General features: G+C 37.4%; 4 protein-coding genes across 5 annotated transcripts; 2 read left to right on the forward strand and 2 right to left on the reverse strand.

The window, feature by feature from the left end:
* The first annotated feature begins 1,152 nt into the window (after positions 1 to 1,152).
* LOC119082407 (Golgi phosphoprotein 3 homolog sauron) lies at positions 1,153 to 9,707 on the forward strand. Its single transcript, XM_037191938.1, has 5 exons — positions 1,153 to 1,506; positions 2,049 to 2,176; positions 3,881 to 4,175; positions 4,239 to 4,496; positions 9,006 to 9,707. Exons 1-4 carry the CDS (start codon positions 1,318 to 1,320, stop codon positions 4,485 to 4,487), a joined length of 861 nt encoding a protein of 286 aa, XP_037047833.1. The 5' UTR covers positions 1,153 to 1,317; the 3' UTR covers positions 4,488 to 4,496; positions 9,006 to 9,707.
* A 1,742-nt stretch (positions 9,708 to 11,449) lies between these two features.
* On the reverse strand, positions 11,450 to 15,933 carry LOC119082286. 2 transcript variants are annotated; one of them, XM_037191760.1, is made up of 6 exons: positions 15,804 to 15,933; positions 15,229 to 15,555; positions 13,766 to 15,147; positions 13,070 to 13,702; positions 12,910 to 12,993; positions 11,450 to 11,741 (listed from the first exon to the last, which is right to left on the reverse strand). In XM_037191760.1, the coding sequence occupies exons 2-6, from the start codon at positions 15,549 to 15,551 to the stop codon at positions 11,653 to 11,655; spliced, it is 2,511 nt and encodes an 836-aa protein (XP_037047655.1). In that variant the 5' UTR covers positions 15,552 to 15,555; positions 15,804 to 15,933; the 3' UTR covers positions 11,450 to 11,652. The 2 variants fall into 2 exon arrangements, with proteins under 2 accessions (XP_037047655.1, XP_037047654.1); XM_037191759.1 differs by having other exon boundaries at positions 13,766 to 15,555.
* A 1,744-nt stretch (positions 15,934 to 17,677) lies between these two features.
* On the reverse strand, positions 17,678 to 20,027 carry LOC119082259 (protein-associating with the carboxyl-terminal domain of ezrin). Its single transcript, XM_037191717.1, has 6 exons — positions 19,660 to 20,027; positions 19,406 to 19,591; positions 19,106 to 19,343; positions 18,881 to 19,029; positions 18,653 to 18,822; positions 17,678 to 18,594 (listed from the first exon to the last, which is right to left on the reverse strand). The coding sequence occupies exons 1-6, from the start codon at positions 19,858 to 19,860 to the stop codon at positions 17,697 to 17,699; spliced, it is 1,842 nt and encodes a 613-aa protein (XP_037047612.1). The 5' UTR covers positions 19,861 to 20,027; the 3' UTR covers positions 17,678 to 17,696.
* A 917-nt stretch (positions 20,028 to 20,944) lies between these two features.
* LOC119082260 (60S ribosomal protein L5) lies at positions 20,945 to 23,193 on the forward strand. The gene is made up of 4 exons (XM_037191718.1): positions 20,945 to 21,087; positions 21,281 to 21,544; positions 21,657 to 22,094; positions 22,719 to 23,193. The coding sequence occupies exons 1-4, from the start codon at positions 21,085 to 21,087 to the stop codon at positions 22,908 to 22,910; spliced, it is 897 nt and encodes a 298-aa protein (XP_037047613.1). The 5' UTR covers positions 20,945 to 21,084; the 3' UTR covers positions 22,911 to 23,193.
* Positions 23,194 to 23,935: the final 742 nt, after the last annotated feature.

Here is a 23,935-nt window from a genome sequence, read left to right on the forward strand (position 1 = left end):
AAAGAACAGGTTAAGACACTTACGAAGGCGGGTGCAACACAAATCTTGACAATTCAGACATGTATATTGTTTGAAAAGTCAACTTGAAAATATAAAATATAAAATTTTCCCAACATAGGAGAATGATGTTCAGAAACTAAGAAGAAATGTAATAGAGGTTTTCCATATTTTAGTACATTCTGTCATAAAATTACTGCTGTCACTGCGCTTATTTTCACTGCTGTGACATTTCATACGAATGAATCATTGTGAAGTTGTTTCACAAAAAAAATATTCTAGTAAGAATGAAGTACTATAAAAAAGTGTGGCGCCTCTACAGGCCAACCGACTAGGCGAATAGTTGGCGCTACAAGAAAATTTTGATCACACAGCCTTCGTGATCAACTCGAAGTGTCTTAACCTGTTCTTTCAGAAGGCGGGTGACACCAAAATTTATAAACAGATAGTGTGAGAAATCAACTTGAAGAAAATGTTTTTCTCGAAAATTCAGAATTTTGTTTTTGTTAAGGAGTCAGGACACACCTCCAAAAAAAATTCTAAAAATCTAGAATTTCATCTTTTATTTTGATAATTTTTTTTGAGGTGTTCCCTGACTCCTTAACAAAAATCCAGGGAGCCGAGATCTGATTAGCCGCAATTGTCGACACTGTGACGTTCCATTTTACATATAAACTTCGCAGCCGTTAATAACTTCGTGACCGTCTCAGAGTTGTCTTAACCTGTTCTTTCAGAACCTTGGTATCACCCGCCTTCGGGAGTGTCTTAGCCTGTTCACTCAGAACAGAACTTGAAACAGAGACCCTAAAATTTAGAATCAGGATGAAGCCCTGATCGTTCGTAATTTTAAGAATTCGTAACTTGACAGTTCTTAATTTTTTTTATTATTTTGGTTTATTAGCCAACGGCGGTTGAATCTTGCTGTCTACAGTTACAATGTTATTCCAAGACATGGTTAGTTATTAGTTATCATTACACAGCATGTCTACTTTCATTTATACGCTCAACTCTCAACTGCCAACCGTAAAATATTCTCTTTTTTGCCTGATCCTAAACTGTATGTTATTTTGTTCAATTTTTCATATTCACACTCTTGATGCTATCAACAGTCACATAGATGTCGCTATTCACCGAAAAAAAAATCGTAAATTGTCGTGTCAAAAAATGCATACATCAAAACTTGAGAAAACGTCAATAAAAAATTTGGTGAAACTTTTTCCAGGCTACAAAACGAAGGAACTGCCCAACAACTAGATTCAATCAAATAAAAAATCGTTCAATAAATTTTATGGTAATTCAGCGTTTCGGATATCATCTAAAATGAACCGCAGTGATGGTTTGGTGAGACGAATTAAAACTCGTTCTGATGTCGATGCAAACAGTTCAGCTGGCAATGAAGAAAACGATAATAGTCCCGATCGAGATGAAGAATTGGAAGACAACGATTCGAAGGAGACCCGATTGACATTGATGGAAGAAGTTCTACTGTTGGGGCTCAAAGACAAAGAGGTGAGTCGAACGGAAAAAGTTCACTTTGATTTTTGTTGCAACGTTGACGAGTTATGTTACATTGGTGCTGATGAGGGTCAAGGTAGAGTTGTTTATGTGAAGTTTGCATTTCTTTGTCGTGACCTCACATGCTTTGCAGCATCAGATATGTTTTGTGTTAAATAAACACACACGAAAATTGTACTTCAATCAAATTCGTATTCGATTATAAAGTGAATTTTCATTTCAAAGTGTTTGAATGTGATGCTATAATTACAATTGAAAGTTCCACTTTGTGTAAATTGGTTACGAAATGACTCATGTTACCCACAAAAAATTCTTCAAACGCGTATTGTGTTAGATAAGCGCGAACGTACGTTTTCCTCATTTAGTTGATTGGTTGGTACATTTTTGTCGCTTTCTAGTTTTTAATTGATAAGGAATATTGTTCATTGTTATTATGTTTACACCGACTGTAAAAAGTTGCCGAATCAAATTTGAATAGAATGAAAAACCTGGCAATTGAATCGCGCGGTATCCAAATGGAAATGATTTCGTTTTAGGGATACACATCGTTCTGGAATGATTGCATTTCGAGTGGATTGCGTGGATGCATACTTATTGAACTAGGCATACGGGGACGCGTTGAACTGGAGCGAGCTGGAATGCGAAGAAAGGGTTTAACGTCTAGGTAAGTTTTGCAACTTTTTTTTTTTAATTGTCTAGTTTCCAACTAGTCTCATTCGCTCATTCCTTATAACCTGATTGAAATGTCTTCCAATGCAAATTAAATGTTCCGAAGTTACCTTCTCCGCACAAAGCCAAGGACAATTTGGTATTATGTCCTTATCACTTAGTCGACACCTGTATCGAAACCACCAAACCACTGACTTATATTTCCTTCATTTGGACAACGGCAGTCACAGAGAACGGACGTGTTTATGCGTTGCTCTCTAAAAGTGTTTCTTTTGTGTGGCTGTGTGTGAATTCATTTTCGATTTTGTCTAATTTCTGTGCCAACTTTTACGGCTTTGGTGTTTTTATTTTGCTGTAATGTTTAAATGGTGAAATTATTTTAAAGGTTTTATTAACGAAGTCAAAGTGTTGTTCTCGTAGGTCATTTTCTCTTTGATCAATAAAGTCGTTCTCGCCTCATTGTGCGATATCAACAATTGTGTTATTTCCTTTGTTATTTAACATGTGCTTCGTGGCGTCGGTTTACGGATTAACAATCGACTCTACCAGAAGCTAATGCTAAATTACGTGCTCGATTAATGTACGAAAATGACACATTGCCGTATGGCATCTGGCAGTCAATTTTAGTGCAGGTAAGGTACAAACGCTTCGGGTTCTCATTTGACACCCCAAAACCACATAGCAAATTTTTACAAATTTGCTGTGGTACAATCCCAAGATACAGAAACTATCTTGTACTCCAAAATGACCGCGAGGTTTAACAGATCTATTGATTGATACGTTGTATGGATGTCAAGGGATATGACGAAATACGAATCATTCAAACGCTACAACCTGCAACGCCAGAACGAGTTCAGTCACATGGTGGCATGGCGATTTATACGAAGAGGCAACTCATGGCCTATGGTGATTAGACACTTGCTATTACCTAAAACTAATAGCCGTAACCGTAACAAAGTCGGAAATATCAAAAAACCCAACATTCGCTTTCTCCATAAAAGAAACCATATCGACATAATGTCAATAGTAGAAAGAGCTACAACATGACAATGTTGATAGCGCCATCTTTGGGAAAATGTACAGGTCAATTAGTGATGGTTGTGGTATTCGCATACCACCCACGGCTTGGAGAATTCACAACGTATGGGACGTTAACACACGGTCGATTTGTGAACAATCTAAGTCGGGAGAGATATGATGTAAAATCACAGTCCATATGATCAAGAGACTTGTACAATAGCACAACAGGCCCATCTGAGGCTTAGGTGCTGGGCTTACACCCTCCCATCTAATCTAATCTAATCTAATCTATATTTCCTTCATAGTTGTTCGATTGAACAATTGAATTTGAGGACAAGAACCGAATGAAATTCGAGTTTTGTAAAGGGATAAAAGATCTTTATTGAGTAAAGCGAATCAGAAGAATAAAAAGTCGTTCCCACTCCAGCTAAAGTCATTTAAAAACGCTGGGAAAACTGTCTATTTACTCAGTTGATACCTTACATTACAAATATACGAATGGACTGACAGTTAGAGATTTCTCAACCCCACTTCAGTCACACATTTCTGTGACTCTAATTTTGTGCACGAAAGAAAAATTTCAAGACTCAGTATACCGGTATTAGCTGTGCGTTCACCTGCAATAAACTTCAAATCGTCCATCCAAAAAGCATGACTCAAAAATCATTTTTTCTTTCAGAAAAGTAGTATTGAAATCAGAGACTCCGACAGGTGACGTTTTGTTAGACGAAGCCTTAAAACACATAAAAGAAACCGATCCACCGGAAACCGTACAGAGCTGGATTGAATACCTGAGCGGCGAAACATGGAATCCACTGAAATTGAGATACCAATTGAAAAATGTCCGCGAACGTCTTGCCAAAAATTTGGTGGAAAAGGGAGTTCTAACCACAGAGAAACAAAATTTCTTGTTATTCGATATGACCACGCATCCGCTGAACGATAACGTGATCAAATGTCGACTAGTGAAGAAGGTACGTTGAAATCAGTGCGGCCGATAAGATACGCTCGGTCTGATCGCAACCATTCGTTTCCAGATACAAGATTCGGTATTATCGAAATGGGTCAACGACCCGCAACGCATGGACAAACGGATGCTGGCGTTGATATTTCTTGCTCATGCTAGTGATGTATTGGAAAATGCTTTTGCGCCATTAAACGATGATGACTACGAGCTGGCGATGAGGCGAGTTCGAGAACTTTTGGATCTAGACTTTGAAAATGAATCGGCCAAGCCGAACACAAACGAAATCATCTGGGCAGTTTTTATGGCATTTACCAAGTAATCGAATGCGGTGAGTGTTGTGGTATAACATATTCTGTGAACGAAAGTGTTCTGACGGTCTGAAGGTGGGCTAAAGGAAAACGTTTCGAATCTGTTCAATGACTCAGATGCTCAATGTTGTAAAACTGAAATAGACTAGACATCTATGTACGAAATGTAACGTGGTCTCTTACAATCCAAAATTCTCATATCCTTTCTGTACTGAAAGCCATACGAATAGTAACGAAATAGGACAATTACACTTCCCCTCTGCCGCAGATAATTATTTTCGCTCTTGATTTGATTCGGACTTGAAATTACGTTCATAAGCTATGACGTAATAAGTAACAACCAAAATGATTTCATCTAGAAATTGATAAGCAGTCATTTATATGCTATCATAGTTAAGTGATTTAACAGTTCAATTTGAAGGGAATTGAACTGCAATTTTTTTCTATATAAATCGGCGGACACATCACGAGTGTTTGTATTGGTTTATTGCTGCCACATTTACGATCGATTGTGTTGATTTTTCCAAACTGATTAATTCGTGTTATCTGTTCAAGTCATTAAATGGATTTGGAGAATTTCATGGTTTTTTTACTGGAAATTTTATACATTTTATTGCTGTTATTGCACACCAGTACACCATGTACAATTTATACCGATCTCTTTTGCGGATTTAGCTGGTTGAGCCTTAATAAATTAACGAACGGCAACCATATCATGGCGTAATTCTTGTGTTTGATTTATTATGCTGTCTGGTGCAATATTTCGGTTACTTTTAATAGACGTACTTGCAAGTTTTTTGAGTCGAATTGAAGCTGAAGATTGTAACCATTATGGGTAGTTAAGCAGTATTTTGACGATAGTTTTTTACTACTAACAAGCAAGTGTACCTGCATAACCTTAATTTACTAATAATATTGAACAATCGAACAATTGTCGAGGATTTCATTCCAAATTTGAAATTTCATTTCTGCAGTCGAGTCGATATATTTCGATAAGCGAATACAGTTTGCGACTCTGAAATAATTTATTCATTTCGGATGTTTTTCATCTGGTCCACTATATCTTCATTTACGTCTTTATACGTTTTTACCACTACCACGTCTATGCATGCAAATATTTCAGCCGTATGAGCAATTTTGTTTGTATGACCAGCTGAAAAACTGCTGAAACGAAATCAACAACTTATTTTAAGAGTCGACGACTGTAATGTTTTTTGCCAGCAAAAGTATTTGGGTACAGAGGACATGAGCCAGGTCACCTACCACCTGGCATATTGTTTCGATTTTATAATGTTCGACACTTGCAGAATTTAGTGTTTTTTCGCTCTGATATCTGCAGCAATTAGAAGACATAGAAACATCCATGAAGTAGATTTCATTTTATGTAGAAAATTTTGATAAAATTTTAGACTCTGACTTTTATGAGTAGCGACATGACTTCCTGTATAATTTTTAGTTTGGTGTTTTTTGTGTAGGAAAACTGGTTGAACTATATTATCACGTCCTCGAGCATTATGCTTCAAAAAAATGTTTCCACACAAATGTCGCTAATGATTATTTGGTATTGGGATACAAAAACTTTAAAACTTAAGAGTCAATTCGCCAATTCGGCAGACAAATTTTCAATTTTTGAAACAAGCTACCTCCGATATTATTGAGTTATAGCTCATTCGATTCGTCGTTCAATTCTAGCGAAAAAAATCCAGTTTGGGTGTAATGTGTGTACGAGGGGCACCATAAAAGTTTCGGGAATCGGGTATTTCCGATGCATAGTATTTAATTTGAACATATTCGTAAATTTCAACATTTTTTAAGGTAAATAGCCAACTCAGTTCGAAAAAAGGGTGTACTCAGACATTAGGGCTTATCATTAAAAATTGAACTAAAATTTCACGACTTTTGCAAGTTTAGACCAGGGTTTCTGTTGTTTGGGTCTCAGTATCGATGTAATACCAGCATAGTTCGATAAAAGAATCCTAAAAATATGTATCTAAAGAATCCTAACAGATTTCATCAGAAATTTCGGGAAAAATCGAAAGAATTAGATTCATATGCAATTTCACTGCGAGAGCGGCCCTACAAAATGGATCAGTTTATTTCTAAAATTTGAGATGTAACATGACCTGTTTCCTAGTGAAACAATAGCTTATGTTTCAGTTATAAAAGTCCATCCCTTTCCAGGCAGAACGTTTTTCCGCTTCTGAGATATTAAGGCCGAGAAATTTAAATCACGAAAAAGCCTGATACTGAAGTCTCACTTTGAGATCACATTTTTTGTGTCCTAAGGCCTATATCGTGGCTGTTTCTTGGTTAATTTGCTTTGAGTAAAAGTGAGGAATTTATAATCGAAAAAAATACAGTAAAAATATAAGTTCTCGGAAAGTTTTTAGCGAAATTGTTCTAGGACTACACAATTTGCCAAGGGACACTGACTAAGACCAAACTGGTTTTATCAGCGTATATCAAATTATTTCACATGAATTATGACTTTTCTGATAGCTGAGAGTCCAATGCAACAGCAAAGTACTTTCAATTATCATAACCTGTTTTTGAGGCAGATCTGTGGAGCTCTGAATCCGTCAGCAGTAAGTGTTTTTAATTTATCGCATTACTACGAAGTGTCAACATTTGAAGGCCGCGTATATGACTTATTACCATTTAGATGGACCATACTTTACATGAGGACATAAAAATACTTTAATAAAAAATAATTATTTAAGAAAAAATAAAAAACGAACAGCACTTCAGAAAATGAATTCCTCCATTTTCAAAAATGGCCGACAAGCTTTTTTATAAATGTTTCTCAACTCATATCAAAATCTTTTTTTTACGATGTTAGGACGTCATTTTACTTAAAAAATGTTGAAATTTACGAATATGTTCAAATTAAATACTTTTATGCGTCGGAAATACCTGATTCCCGAATCTTTTAGGGTGCCCCTCGTACATGTCATATGATGTCAATTGGTGGTGAATACACTTTTTTAGCAATGTCTTGATGAAGGAGGAACCCAAAAAGTTAAAACTTTGTAGGATTGTTGGCCTTGTCCACGACCGATAATTTGAGCCCACACTGACTTCCGCACTCACCACCCATGGCCAGCCAGCAGTCAAAGTATGGTCAACTTTCAAAGAGTGCTGTATATCTGCAACATCATTGTTCTGACCTCAGCCACCATCACATATCTAAATTTGACCTCAGAAGTTTTGTGTTGCGGATTTGCGGGCCATTTGAAAAAAAGTTGACCTTTACGGCTGGAATAAAAGAGTAAATTTGAACCAAAATTCGTCCAAAATAGTATTTTTATTAGTAACGTGTCTGGGGGACAATTCTAGCCCATAACCGATCGATTCCGAGGGATTCTTTCTGAAAAAACACTATTTCTTACATTTTGCTCATAGTCGGGAAGCCACTTTGACTGTAGGGAAATGGTGTAGCGATGCAGAGCGAACATAGTCGATCTTTAAAACATTGCTACACACCCCAGAACTACATACATGCTGTACCTGTTGCCATTCAACAAATTGTAGAGATTTTGCAATCATGTGCATATCGAATATTTCACCTACGGCGTATTACAGATCGGTCAAAAACCCTTAAAAGAGTAAAAAGTTAAGCAAGTCCTTGTGTTGTGTATACTTCCAAAACAACTGATATCGTTGTAGGTGACGCGTTCTGCGCTTGTAACGCAAAAATTACATATTCATATTCATATCTTCTCTCATTGTCTGTAAGTTTGGAAAATGATAAAGCACAAAAGCGACGAAAATCGGTTCATCCTAAACTCTGGATTATCTCCAAAGATAGGAGCAAAGAGGTGGTTGAATAGAATTTGTATTTAATTGCTTTTAACAACCGGTGCCTTGACTTCAAATTAATAATTTTCCAGGCTGATCTGTGACGTCATTCAAAAAGCGACGGCCGCTAATTTTGTTGTTTACCTAGTCCCTTTCTTGCTTGCGTTTTTCTAATAACTTACATACAGCTTGAAACAGGTAAGGTTACCTGAAGCCTGAACTGAAAATACCTGAGCCTGATTCAATCAATTTTGACCTGACCTGAATTTACTTAACACCTGAATACAGTCAGACCTGAAAAAAATTGTATGTCAGATGACCTGACCCGTTTCAGAAATTCAGGTTATGATGTGAATGACCTAAATTTCAGAGTCAGTTTTTGACCTCCGAGTATTAAATTTAGAACATTAGAGTCTTACGAACGACTTCTCTTCTAGAAACACGAAATGAATTATAAGTAACAAGAATGTGTTCTAATAGCGCACAAAAATATTTACCGCAGAGTGTTTCTGATAAAAAATATCTTTTATTTCATCAGCGTTCGTACTTGAACCTCGCAATTTATGACAAGACTTTACATAAAACAGAGAACGGGATCAAAGAAAGTAGAAAGTCTCTTTCATACTTTCACAGGCCTCATCTTACCCATGACCGAAGCTACCATGCTCAACTGTTGCTTATTTTTGATGATTGAACTTAAATTGAATTTGTTTTTCTTCTTTCTGTTGCAGGTTGACGTCTCAATAGTCAATTTTCAAAAATTACGGATCAACCACACTAATATCCCTATTTTATATTCATGTAATTAACTTGATAATTCAAAAAGAAAAATGAAAACAGAAAACAAATGAACACGAATCAGCTGTGTATGTGTGTATACGTGTGCTATTAATGATTTTTGAAATTGATTATTTTCGGTTTTATAATTACATTAAATCCGACAACATTCAACGCATATACGAGATTTACAGAGGAGGGTCAATCAAAATAAAATTACGAGAATAACAATAAAGTGAACTGAGTTTCGGTTTACCCGTGGTTCTACCTAATTTTATTTGTTTTTATTTACAAAAAAAAGTAAGAAAAGAAAATGATATCAATTCCATAAAACGTTAGGTTTAAAATAGGAGTGGACACAAGTTTTTTCTTTTTGTATTTTCTTTGGTATGGAAATTCGACTATTTTCGATTTCGAAGTGTTATAACTACAAAACTGAAGAACTTTTAGAATAATTTATTTGTCTGTGCAACATTTTATTTTCCAGTATAATTGATTGTTTAGGATACGGTTTTTTTTGTTTGTTTGCAATAAAAATGTTATTTATATGGACAGAAAAACAATTACACTAAATAAACTCACAGTTACACAAAATCATAAGCGATCGGTCTTTCCTAGCTAGAGCGCTGCAAAAATATAAATTATTTAAACTTAAACAAAACTGAAAAAGAATTAAAAAAAAGAAAACGAAATTGTTGTACCATCTTATATGTGTAAGAAAAATCATTTTAAAATAAATTTATAATAAAAACGATGTTAATTATTGCAACTTTTCATTGACCAGTTATTTGAGTTGATATATGCATGTCTGACATCTAAGTTGGTTCGAATATTATTGTCTGCAAATCGCAATCAAAATAGTTATTTATAGATGTGTTGATTGTCAATCGAGGTCGTAGGCCGAGTGTGACAATGCACATCGTGTGCCAAAAAAAGCATTAATCATCGTGTTATATACAACGTTTTTCGCAATAAAGGCGAAGTAAAGTCCTACTTTTTGTCACTTGTTGCGAAAATATATTGTGCATACGTTTCGGTCGAGGGAGGTGCAGGTCGATGGAATTTTGGAAGTAAAATTAAATTTTTGAAATTGATTGGAATTTTTGTGGATTTAACAGTCGAAGAGATCTGTCGCTGTTTGTATTTAACAGATGAATAAGTAGATTTACATATTCAGATGGGAACGCACGAATGCCAAAATAAAAAATGCAGGTTTTCATTAGCTGTGGATTACAAATATAAACAATAACAGATCCCAAATCACAGAGTTAACAAACTCAATTTTCTCAGAATGAAACTTTTGGAATCGTTGGTTATTCTGGTATTTTTGGAGTTGCAATTCAGGATGGAATTTTCGCAATTCAATGTGGAATCTTGGGAAATTTTAAGAATTCCCGTATGATAGAAAATTTATTTCAATTCATTCTACAATGTACATTAACATGTCGGCATAGTGAAATACAAAAATACTTAAAAATGAAAGAAAAACACTGGACAAAATAAATTTCTTCCAACGGCGCGCTCTTCGGAATACTGGAGATTACAAACATTACATTTCATTGTTGGATGGCTTAAGGCGACCCGCTGAAACAGGAAGTGTTTCGCTTTTGGTTCACCAGATATTCGTATGAATTTTTGTAACCTTCCTCGGTCGGCCGTCAAGTGAGTAAATTTTATAAATGTTTTTCTTTGTACTGGAAATACTGTAAGGTATGCGTTTAGTCAGGGAATTCTATCAGTTGTGGTATTGCACTAACGCCGGTTGTGCAGTATTTGATTTATCATTACCCTGCAAAATTTCCTGGTATAAATTTTTCTATTGTTTGATTTACATGTAGCAAAGTTTTTCATGACTAGAACACTCTTATTCTGGACGGTCGTATTTCTCTTACGAAAAAAAATCATTGTCCTTCGAATAACGACAAAAAATTAATCGTCTCAAACCTGTGCCAAGTTTCAATCGATTTTGCAAAAACATTAGTGTACTCGCTTATAGTCCATTCCTTTCTGTCTATCTGGCGATGTCCTCTGATTTTTTTTCTTCGATTTATTCACTCATATTACACAGACTTCTTGAAACTTTTTTAGTTTTTACGATTTTTACCTGGATTAGTAGCACTAGTGTGTATGTATGTATGTATGTAGTAGCTAGCGAACTAGGGAGATTGTGATTTTCATTTAATAGGTATCATTCGACATAAAACTTGGAAATTATCAATAACTTCTACATACGAGGTTTATGGAAAGTCAACTTACAATTTTCAAGTCTTACTTACGTCACCGGTAAAATGGAAAATCTTCCAATTATTTTTAAATATTCAAGGGATCCAAGTTGCACTATGACACAACTCGTGTCTTTAAGGTAAATAAAGAATAAATGAAAAACGACAGAGTTCTGATTCTTTTTCAACGTAATATTCATCTGAAATATTATGTACAATAATGTGGGCTGGATAAACAAAAACAATTTGTCCCTTGTTAAATAAAAAATTTGTCCATTTCAGCAATACCAAAATCAATGGTAAACAATTTAGAAAAAAAAGAAATAGAAAAATTCATTTTGTTCGTTTGATTACAAAGGATCTCAGCTGTTTTTGTCCATTAACCGTTGAATTCGCCTGTCGCTACCGCTGGCACAAGTGATATAATTCCTTCTCCAAAATCTTCGTTTTGACTGCCCACCGACGAAGCTGATAAATGAAAATAAATTGATAGATAGATAGATAGATAAATGATGATTTTCGAAAGAAATTAATGGGAAAAGGAAACTTAATACTTTTACATTACGAGAGATTAAAAGTGGAGTTTTCGCGAGTTTTCGTGTGAATTTGTTGCGTAGGCCAATAGACTTTTCATTTTTATTCCGAGTTATGTAATGAATTTTACATGCTGAAGGCATCGAAAGTAACGATTGAAACACGAAAATACGAATGCAGCCGATAGGTTTTAGATGATTTGGGTATTCCAATTAAAAGACAAGAAAGTATTAATCGAAGAGGATTAATATTGATCAGAGTAGTTTGTTACATGGTACGGATTTTTAATGTCTTTTCATCCGTTCGGCGTGAATAACCTTATTTTCTCCACTCAAATGCAGTGACAAGATGGCGTTTTGTAAACGCTCTTACTGATGACAGTTCAGTTGAGAATTTTTTTTATTTTTTCAAGTCTTGTTGAACAAGAGCTTTTTTCTTCTTGCAACTGTCACTTTGTGTTGCTTTTCAAAAACGGTGAAACATACTGGTGTGTTTGTTTCGTGGATAAAAACGGTTATTTGTTTAACGAGGGAAACAAAGTTGGAAACTGCATGTCGAGGATTTTGTTGAGAGCGTAGCGAAGGCCACAAGTCATCCCAGAAAATATAATTTCCAACTTTTCCCGAGGTAAACAAAAAGTTTTTCACAACCAAGGCTTCTGAAGTTTCGCGGAGGGGAGAAAATGACTATTTTCTTGCCTGTGTTGTAAGAAAACGGTTATTCCCGCCACGCACGGATGAAATAGTATATTTCAACATACCCCAATACACACATCGAGTATTGGGGTATTTTGAAAGATATTTTTCTGTAATAGTGAGAGTGTGTTGGTGCATTCCTTCCCAACCGTTACTTTCCTTCTCGACTGTTTACTTTCCCTACCGACCGATTCATATCATGGCTCATCAATACACTCTCACGTATGCAGAAAAATTATTTGTTCACCTCGGGGAGACATGATAAACTCCAACTCGAGCAAAACTTTGCTCTGGTTGGAATTTCCTATTTTCTCCACTGGATAAATAAATAACTATTTTAGCCACTTGAACTGCTCTAAGATGTATGCTTAGACAAAATGTAAAAAAAAAGAAATTCAGGCACTTACTTAACTCTACATTCGTCGCAGCGACTCCCTCCATTTTTTCCACCAACGGCAACGGTTCATCTGCCACAATGGACGGGATATTAGCTGAAAAGAGTAGGACAAGGAATAAATTGTCGAAATGTCGAGGTTTTAACAGTAAATCAATGAAATGTTCATTTACCCACACTGCTCCTTCGTTTCGGACAATCAGGAAAAGTTAGGAAAACAACTTCTTCGAAATCGTCTATACCATTGTTGCCGTCGTGTTCATTTCGCAAATGATTCTGGATTTCGGTTCGATCGAATCGAATAAAGTTGCACAAATCGCATAGGTATCCAGTCAAATTCCGTCCATTAAATTGATGTACGCTCTTCAATCTTGTTCTCTTGCCCTTACACCTCGAACAATCTCCTATTCCCAACATATTAGAGCAACACTGTCCATTGTAGTACCCCGTATGCCGTATGATATGTTCGATCCATCCATGTTTTGAGAAGCATTGAGATTTGTTGCAAAAATAGCAATACTGCTCGAAGAGCTGACGATCGACACCGCCGACCACTTTACATTTTGGCGAATATAATAGACTTCGCAAAAACATTGCCACGGAAGGATCGAGACGACTTACGACGACTTCCGTGTTCGGATGAACATTAACGTAATGACCAACTGTGGAATCTCTGCTCCCACAGATTCTGCAGCCCTTTTCTTTATTCAAACAATGCCACTCAGGATTGTTGTTTTTAACAATTGCCGATGAGTCGTCGCCTTTCAGTTGCTTGATTAGAGGAGACTTAAACCAATTGACTCGAGCTGTAATTAAATTTGAAAACGTAATTACAAATTGAACGTACTTAGATTGATTTAACCACTAACCTATAAGCTGCCCGGAAACTCGCCAGCGATCTCCATGGCACAGCATAAAACGCAAGAATGTGACTTCTTTAAAATTGTTCGTAGCATCACGTCCGTGCTCGTTCTTTAGGTGATTCTCCATGTCAGTTTCACTAAACCGAACGTAATTGCATAAATCGCATAATGTTGCCCTTACATTGGCCCATTCGAATTGAGGTCCACTTTCACACACACTTCCATAATATGGAAATTCGAAGCAGCCGGTGTGCGATGCTAAGTGATTGCTCCAAGCGAATCTCGTCAAGATTTTAATCTGGTTGCAAAAGTAACAGAATTGTTCGAATACGGAACGGTGGGTACGGACGGATTTAATTCGTTTGCATTGATGAACTGAGCTGCGTAATAATTCAGCAGCGATGGGTGTAACCCGACTAGGAAATATTTCATCAGTTGGATGACGCATCACGTAGTGCTTAACTAATTTGGATTGACTGTTGAAGCACATTGAACAGATTTTACAGTCCATTTTCTCGTTCAAACTGTGCCACTCCGGATTGATGTTCTCAACTTTGGGTGTTTGAATCATTTTACGCAGCTGTTCCATATCTAGAGGTAGGCGTTTAATTTCCACTCTACAAACCGTGTTTAACTGTTGGTTCGCTACAACATCCGGTAGAGATTCCTTACTATTTGTTACGTTATCCATATTCGTCCCATTGTCATCTGTTGGTTGAGTTTGGTTAACATCATTGAAGTTGCCTGAGACGCTTGTATTTTGCCATTCGAATCGACTATCTGCTAGTGGATCCAGGAAAGGATCTGCAATCAGCGGATCAAGAAATGCATAGTCTGTGAGATCCGGAAGTACGAGTGAGTAATCGTTTTGTATGCGAGTATCCTGGTAAATGGGATACGCCGGATTAATTGGATAAAATGAGTGGCCATAATCCGTTTGTGTTGATTTTTCACAGATCGATTTACGTAACTTTGAAACAAGGCCACCTGATGGGCTGGATGTTCTTCCAGTTATAGATCGACCTCCGTTACAGGTAGTACAACGTCTATCCCAACTACTAGAACGACGACTTCTGTGTGCTTTATTATATCGACTTTTGCACCTACTCCCTGATCGAGGAGATTGTTCATGATTGTAGCATCGGCTTCTGGATCTAGATCGACGACTTCTTTGTCTACGACGTTTCGTAGGACGGCTTCTGGATTCTCGTGATGTTTGGTCATCGGACGAGCTATCACTTGCAGAACGATATCTGCTCCGCCGATGTGTTCTGCAACATCGATCTCTCGATTGGCACCTTCTGTGTCGTCTATATAAACTGCTTTTTGGTTGACGGGATCGTTGATGACTTCTGGATCGATAACTTCTTCCATCACAACTTCTTCGATCCCTTCTGGATCGACTATGTGATGATCTTTCATAAGTTGAAATTGCTTTTACAGTATGGCCATCGGATGGGCTAGTAGAACGATATCTGATCTGCCGATCGCCGCTTCTTTGACGTTCACTGACGCTACTACTTTCTGACCGTCGGTGGCTGTGGTCTCGACTACAGCTTCTGGGTCGGTTACTTCTTCTTCGGCAACAATTTCGTTCACAACTCCTACTTTGGGATCTTTTGGATCGATGTTGTGGTGAACGTCCATGTGCCAAACGTATTCTTTTTAACTTCGAAGTTTGGTTATCGGATGAACTAGTAGTTACAGAACGATATCTCATGTCCGTTATTCGTGACCGATGGCTTTTGTGACTTGATTCGTATGAATGGTCGTTGTGCTTCTTGGTGGACATTTTTCTGCAATTGAATTCGAATTTGAATAAGTTTTAGTTTCCTTTCAACTGAAAGTTGATAGGGACGACAGTTTTATTATTGGTTCTTAACACGAGCCATTCAATTTTTAAACTTTTAAATGCTGAAACTATCTTTCAATGCAACGCAGTCTCACTAAATTCACATTTCTTTGGATCCAGTAACTTTTTCTATTCGATGCGATACAAAACAAATGTTGATGAAAATCTGAAAATGTTCACATTGTAACCTACCACCAATTACACACAGCTGTGCATATTTCGCAATCTTAAAGCTGATTTCAGGATTTTTCGTTAGCCAAAAGGAAATTATGTGAGTCCACTCAAATGTTGCGACACGAATGTGCTAGCAATGAAATTTACCGTTTGATTGAAACACATGATGTTGTATGCACAGGGTGTTTCATACGAGAGGCGAACAGATCAACGTACAGAGCGATACATAGGAAATGGGCGCATCATTTTGATATTTCATTTAAGTATCAATGCCATCCAAAACGAAACAAGTTTTTTCATAAGATGCAGTTGGACTGATTAATAAATTGGCACGTAAATTGGCGTCCCATTTACCGGTGATGATTCTAAAGGGAAAATTCAAAAACCGAAACAGCCTGACGTAAATCTTACCGACTTTAGCGAATTGGGTCATTGTTAAAGGAAAAATGTCGACAGTTGGCTGTTAGTACAGACGTTAGTAGAGCTACCATTTTTTGAGAACAGAAATCGCAGCAGGTCAAATAACATCAGTTCAATCGAAAGAAAGCTCAGCAATGAATCGAAGATGGTATGATTTGTAGTCGTCATCAGTGGTTTTGCTTTGTGAGGGATTCTTTTGAAAAACAGCCTACCGAAATCGGGCGTGTTTTCTAGTGGAACTTTTTATAGGAACCTAGAAAGGACTTCGACCCTAGAAGCCAAAACCACTCTCAAAAAAAATCTTCGAAGCTTTTATGGCTGGTGAAAGGTGATCGAAAGTCGAAAATTTACCAAAATTTCTCCAGGTACACGAGCCGTACAGGGTCGTGTGGGGTGTCATTAGAAAGGTAATCACATGTACTATTGAGCCGAATAGAGACTCATTGGTTTTAAAATTAATCCACACTGAAATATGTGCAGTTGAAGTTTTCAACAGAAAACTTGCACTTTTCTTACCAATATTTCTATAATTACACGAGCCGTATACGGTGGTGTGGGGTATCATTTGAAAGGTAATTTTCTGTGCTTTTGGGCCAAATAGGGTCTTATGGGGTTTGGATGTACATGCGATGAAATATGGGCACTTAAACATTTCAACTTCTCATATTTCATCGTAGATGCTTTCAAACCCCCATAAGACCCTATTTGGCCCAAAAGCACATAAAATTACCGTTCAAATGATACCCCACACCACCATGTACGGCTCGTGTAACTGGAGAAATATTGGTAAGAAAAGTGCAAGTTTTCGGTTTTTGTTCACCTTTCACCAGTCACAAAAGCTTCGAAGAATTTCTTTGAAAGTGGTTTTGGGTTCTAGGGTCGAAGTCCTTTCTAGGCACATATAAAAAAGTCCACTGGAAAATGCGTCTGATTTCGGTAGGCTGTTTTTCAAAAGAATCCCTCTGTATATACCAGTGCTATTCAAAGTTTAATCTCTTAACATGTCACCTTCACTACTGTAGCACAGATTTGTGCAACCGAGAGCGAGGATACAAGTTAAGTTATTTCGGATTGGCCTATTGAGTCTCTTTAGCTTGAACTTTTTTCAGTGAGAAGAGTAGCCATAATATTTTCCTGTAAATGTATCTCCTATTAACTAACTCTTTCCTACATCAAAATTGATGTTACAGAACGAATAAAATAAACGGTTTTCTGGCGAGTAGTAAGCAAAGTAAAACAACGAAGTAATAGATTCGAGGAGTGTATCGCAATACGCTTAGAGTTTGTGAAAGGTAAAGACAGTCAGAAAATGTGTTGGAGATAGCGATGCAGGCTCACAGTTATAGTTGAAGTCAGAAATTCGCGATGAAAGTTCTTGGCGGTCTTGGTCCATCAGTGGAGTTACTCAATGCTCAATGGTGCGGCAAAGTCACTATTGATCACCATTCACCTTGAATTAAAACAACTCCGTCTAATTTGTTTTTCTAACTTTTAATCATCATCAGCCCAATCATTTCCATCATCACCCCAACCCATTTCGTCTGCATCACATTCATTGACTTCAATATCGAATCGACTGTTCTCGAGATTATTCAATTTTTTGGATTCGTCGGTCGTTGTACTATTACCGTTCATGCCATCCTCGGCGATGAGCAGCACGTTCGTCCGATGAATAACCGGTTCCATGTCCTTGAAAAAATCTATTTCCTCCGACTGACGACGTTTCGATTTAATGTCGAGCTCTTTCACGTCCATAATTGCGTTTTCTATGTGTGTTGATGTTTCTAATGTCATTTCCAGCGGTTGTTTTGTTAATGTACCTTCTTCACCATCCCAGTCACTCCAATTGTCATCTTCCAATTCTATCACTCCACTAGATGATTTAACGTCATCACCTCCGTCTCTCATAGGCACTAGATTAACCGTTGTGGACACATAGCTTTCACTTAAGTCAGCAGCGTCTAACAGTGGACTGTTTGAAGTATACTTAACGGAATTCATGACCGGCGTAATCGATCGATGCTCGATCCAATGCACTGATGAGTCGGTTTGAGATACGCCTTGTGGACGACCATCGGCAAAATATTTGCCACGATTTCGTCCCACAACCACTGCTGATCCCAGAATTGGCACTAATTCAGCTAAACATCGTAATGTTGCGGCCACCAAAATATCGTTTGTGTCTTTGATGCCTACGAGCAATTGTGGTAAGAGCTGATCGGTCAATTCGTCGGAGTTGAAGAAGTTCATGTAGTCGACGAAGTATTCCAACAAAATTAATCGAATCTGTGCATCTCGGACAGCAAATATTTGCATAATTTTAGGCGTAACGTGAGTTTTATACGTTTGGCCATTGAATAACGCCTCCGACATGTCATCCGCTCTCGGTCTGAGAAAATTAGCTCCAATAGAAAACATTTAATTTCCAATTAAACATCGCAGCATACCTCAACACGAATGGTGTCACACACTGTCGGGCAGTCGGATCCAATAGCACAAGTCGGGATAGAAGAAGGTCTGTCAATTGAATAGCTACTGTTTCCTCATCGAATTCGCGCAGTCGGCCGACAAGATTCGTAAAAAATTGTTGCTTATCTAGTGGACTTTTCAACGGTAACTGCAAGAGAATTGGTCTGTAATGTTGCGTACATAAAGCTTAGCTAGCTGTCTCATACTTCAGTCAGAAATGAATGTATCAGAACAAACTCATGATTGAAGAACGGATGCAGCAAAACCGCTGATAATTTCGGTCGCATTGCTGGATTGTTATGCTTTAAATGAATAGCACAATACTGCTGAAGCTCTGTTGCGTGCGGCATTGTGTCTGAGATAAGAAAAATATTTTCAATTTCAAAAATAATGACAACTCCATCGAGGGTCGAACGGCACTCTAGACTTACTTTCGATATTTTTCAAGACTTCTTCGCAAAGTGATCCGAACGCATACTGCTCCATGCCCACATATACATTTTTCTCGTCATTTGGATCTATGCTGGACTGATTGCGATAGTTATATGCTGCTTTTATACTCTCCACGTCCTTCGCTGACCATAAATGCTCGAATCCAAACAATTTCCACGTTCCGTCCTGTTGCACATAAATTGATGGCAAACAAACATTTGAATGTCTCATGGAAGCCTACGAATCGGAATGCATGAGAACAATTCGATTTGATTTGCGGTAAGGTTTTGTGGTCTCACCTGCTCCACTAAAAATATTAATCCACAAAGGACGTTACGCAGTCCCAAGCATATTTGTAGATTTCCTTGGTTTTTGATATCATCTACCAAGGGTCTACATTGCTCGGTAGCCAGATACAGCTCACCACCATCTTTCCCCGATGAAATGTATTTCAAGAGTGATGGATGGCGATAAATTTTTAAATTCTGTCGAACGAGAAACAATCGAAAATTATGGATTGTTGTGCGTGGATTAAATCCGATCATGCATTTACCCTAATAGCTCTAGACAGTGGACTTCCATTGACAAAAAATGGGCCCACTTGCCCCGACTCAGAAACACTGCGAAAAACCGATACCAGCCCTATTGGCTCACTTTTCGGTACTTCAGCATAATGTAACGTCCAGTATTTGGTTGTTTCAATTGATTTATTGTCTATCACAAATTTGTTTAAGTCTGACTGGTCATTGCCCATTGTTAATTAGCATTTTTTTTCCTTCTAATTATTAAAACAAAAACAAAACACGGATATCGTTTGACAGAATATATTATCTCAAAAATTGTGTTGTGGAGTGGAGAAAATTATGGTGAACTCGGGGTGAACTTTGAAACGTCACATCAAAATAAAAAAAAATCATGTTGATCACGTGGTATGTGGATGGTATGCATGTATGTGAAGATATCCATTTGATTACTATTTTGATAGTTAGATGGCAACGATCTTTTAATTTTTCGGTCGCTCTCACTATCCTTGAAAATTGCTAGCAACTAAATCAACGAAAAGTTTTTGTCCACTTCCAAAACTAGAATAGACCGGCTAAGGCCTAGGTCTTTTTTCTTTTTCTCAATTTTTAATCTGGAGCTACCAACTACCCAATACGTGAGTTTTAAATAGGAAAACAAGAAGAATAGCTTCAGTCGATATCCAGCTGTTGAACTACTGTTGAACTACATCTCGACTCGACCAACTTTCTATCAGTTTCGTATTCAACTACCAATTTGGTATTCATCTACCAGTTTGGTAGTCAACTACCAAATTATCGAATTATGAATATTGAATATTGAAGCAGCCTACATAATTTCATCAGTCGGTGTGTAGCATGTGTAAGTTTGAGAGTAAGCATCTCTGCCATCTCTCTATCGGCATGGTAGTCAACTACCAGTTTGGAAGTCAACTACCAAAAATTCAAGCTTTAAATAGGCGAGCAGATAGAATAATTTTGTCAGTCGGTGCGCATAGTTCCCGAATAGCAAACATCTCTGCCGAAAATTACGTTTGGTAGTCAATTATAATGTTGGTAGTCAGCTACCAACTACCAAATTTTCGAATTAACTCTGAGCTATCAGTTATCAGATAACAAATAGTTATTATTTGCCTGCTGTTGGTTTTGCTCATAGTGGCTTTGCGATTTTGAATGTCAATCCAGCTATACAACCACCAACTACCAAAATAATAATACTAATATCTTTCTGAGAAATCTAAGAAACCAACAATATTCAAATTCGACCGCCACTTTCCTTGTTCGATGAGTATTTACATGTAGGTGTCAGGAAAAACATTTTCTGGATTTACTGTCATTTTTTGTTGACAACCATCTGTTTCCGGGTATTTGCATTGAAAGTTTCTTTTTCTGTGGCTCCGTCAAACGAACAGTACGCGGATTGAACCACGGTCGGTGTTAATTAAATTTTGGGGAAAATGGTAAGTCCATCGGCCGAAACTATCAACGAAAATCGATAGCTGGTTAACTGTTCGACAAATTAAATACAAAATGTAGACAATTTTCGAACCGATTACCAAGTTAAATTGAGATTGCTGTTTTGGTACTCTTAACCAAAAAAATGTGATGTGACGGTGGACAACGATTTCAATTTTCGATTTCGTGTTTTTGCAGGGTTTCGTTAAGATTATCAAGAACAAGCAGTACTTCAAGCGTTACCAGGTCAAATTCAAGAGGCGTCGTGAGGGTAAAACCGATTACTATGCTCGGAAACGTTTGATTTTCCAAGACAAGAACAAGTACAACACACCAAAATATCGTTTGATTGTACGTCTCAGCAACAAAGACATTACATGCCAGATTGCATACTCTCGCATTGAAGGAGACCATGTCTGTTGCGCTGCATATTCGCACGAATTGCCGAAGTACGGTGTTAAGGTACGAATTTCACTTTTGTTTTCAATTTTTTTTTTCCGTCCCGGCTCCATTTTGTTTGTGTTCGGACAATGTGACATATGACAATGTCTTACTGAAAATTCACTTTCTTTAGGTTGGTTTGACAAACTATGCAGCCGCTTACTGTACCGGTCTATTGGTCGCTCGTCGAATCCTCCAAAAACTTGGATTGGATTCATTGTACAGTGGCTGTACCGAAGTAACTGGTGCTGAATACAATGTTGAACCAGCTGAAGGCCAACCGAACGCATTCCGTTGTTATTTGGATGTCGGTCTCAGTCGTACCACAACCGGTGCCAGAGTTTTCGGAGCAATGAAAGGTGCCGTTGACGGTGGCCTCAATATTCCACATTCGGTGAAACGTTTCCCGGGATACAGTGCCGAGACGAAATCGTTCAACGCTGAAGTACATCGTTCCCACATTTTCGGTCAACACGTTGCCGAATACATGAAAACTTTGGAAGAGGAAGATAACGAGGCATTCAAGCGTCAATTCAGCAAGTACATCGCGCTTGGAATTCGTGCCGATGACGTGAGTATTTGACTTGTTTTTCTTGAAAATGTTTTATCGATGGTTGTGTGTGTGTACGTACGTCCATTACAAAATTACCGCGAAATTTCAATTCAATGGTTTTGTGGTGCCGAACATGGACTAAATTAAATTTCGAAACCTAATGTTCGAGGTTCTATGACTTCAGTTCATTTAACGTCCTGTAACGGTTGCACATTATGCACAGAGTTAGCAATTTGTTTAGTTTACCGCAGGGGTTGGTGTAGTGCTCGAAGTTTCTGATGTGAGCAATTGAAGTGTCCGCTGTTCTTGGTTACTGTTATCATTCTGATACAACGGCAAGTCAACAATTTATGGGTTTTGTTCTCGTTTCATTTTCTCTTGTACTCAAACTCAATTAAGTGACTTTTTAGTTTGAAATGTTCTCTGGATGTAAAGACACTTCGACAAACTGTTGACATTTTTGAAATTATTTTATAATCGTCGAGTGAGCACACATCGTTCAAAGTTCTCTTTTAGAAAATTTCATTTTATTTTTCCACCAAACACCCCCTGTGGTAAACTGAACAGAAGCTAAACACTGTCAATTCGCGCAGAATTCGAAATGTTATTTGATTGCTAAAACTCTCCTCCTCCATTAAACAGCTTGAACCAACCTACAAGAAAGCGCATGCTGCCATCCGTGCCGATCCATCTCATCAAAAATCGAAGAAAGCCGCGCCCGCTACCGCCAAGAGATGGAACAAAGCTAAGCTCACTTTGGAACAACGTAAGCAGTACGTTAGCGAACGAAAGGCTGCCTTCTTGGCCAAGCTTAAAGCCGAAGCTGATGCATAAAATGGTGGCGATTTTGAGAATCGTTGAATTTTCCATTTTCTTTTGTTTGTAAAAAACCAACAACCTTTATAACAAGAACATGAATATGGAAATATTTAAAGATTTAACGAAAAATTGAAACAAAAGATTTTTTTTAATATTTAATGAGAGAAGAATTGGTAAACGAAATGGTGTGTCTGAAGTGGAGAAGTGTGTGGCATGAATTTTTTAAGTACCATCCTCAATGAGTTAAGATTTCGTGTTCTCTGATGAAAACCGAAAATTCTTTGATATTCGATTTGAGATTTAAAGCAAAAAATACTTTTCGTCTTACTCGTAACGCAATTTTTAAGTTAAAATATGACGAGCAGTTGAATTGACCGCACATTTCTTTCAATAATAAAAGTTAAGTTAAATTTTCAAAAATTCTAATTTTCGTGTTTGATTTTTAATCGTTTAGCAATGTTACATTGAACTAGCTGGTCACGTAATTTGGTACAACGAAGCGCGGGATTTTAAGTAAATTTAGTGATATTTTACGGCTAAGCATTGCTTAGTAAGCAACGATAAAATCGAAAACTGTTGCAAGCTTCTGACAAGAAAGTATTATTTGGATCTGAAAAGACGAAAGTAAAAAAAAAGTTCAGTCGTGTACGAACGTTTCATCCCATGCAATTGACTTATCGCCCTTCTAACTATACAAATGATTGCAGTAACGGAGCTCTGAACTTTCTTCTGGAATTTACATTTTTAATTCGAAAGTGTGGTATGATAAGTACTGAAGTCCAGAGAGATTTGCAGGACTGCCGCAACTCCTAGAATTCCGAAAACGGAGGATAATATCTCCTAATATAGCCCTAAAAAACATTCTCTAACTGAACGTCTCAATTAGTGAATCAAGTAATAGGAGGAGGGATTCTTTTGAATTTCGACTGACCGAAATCGGCACTCATGAAAGTTCATGAAAGTTCCATCGATGCTGAGAATTTTTCCGGAAGTCATATTTTCGGCCGTTTATCATCAAATTTTTTGAAGTTAATATTTGC

Source organism: Bradysia coprophila, unplaced genomic scaffold (genome assembly GCF_014529535.1).
Source record: "Bradysia coprophila strain Holo2 unplaced genomic scaffold, BU_Bcop_v1 contig_415, whole genome shotgun sequence".
Taxonomy (NCBI): Eukaryota; Metazoa; Arthropoda; class Insecta; order Diptera; family Sciaridae; genus Bradysia; species Bradysia coprophila.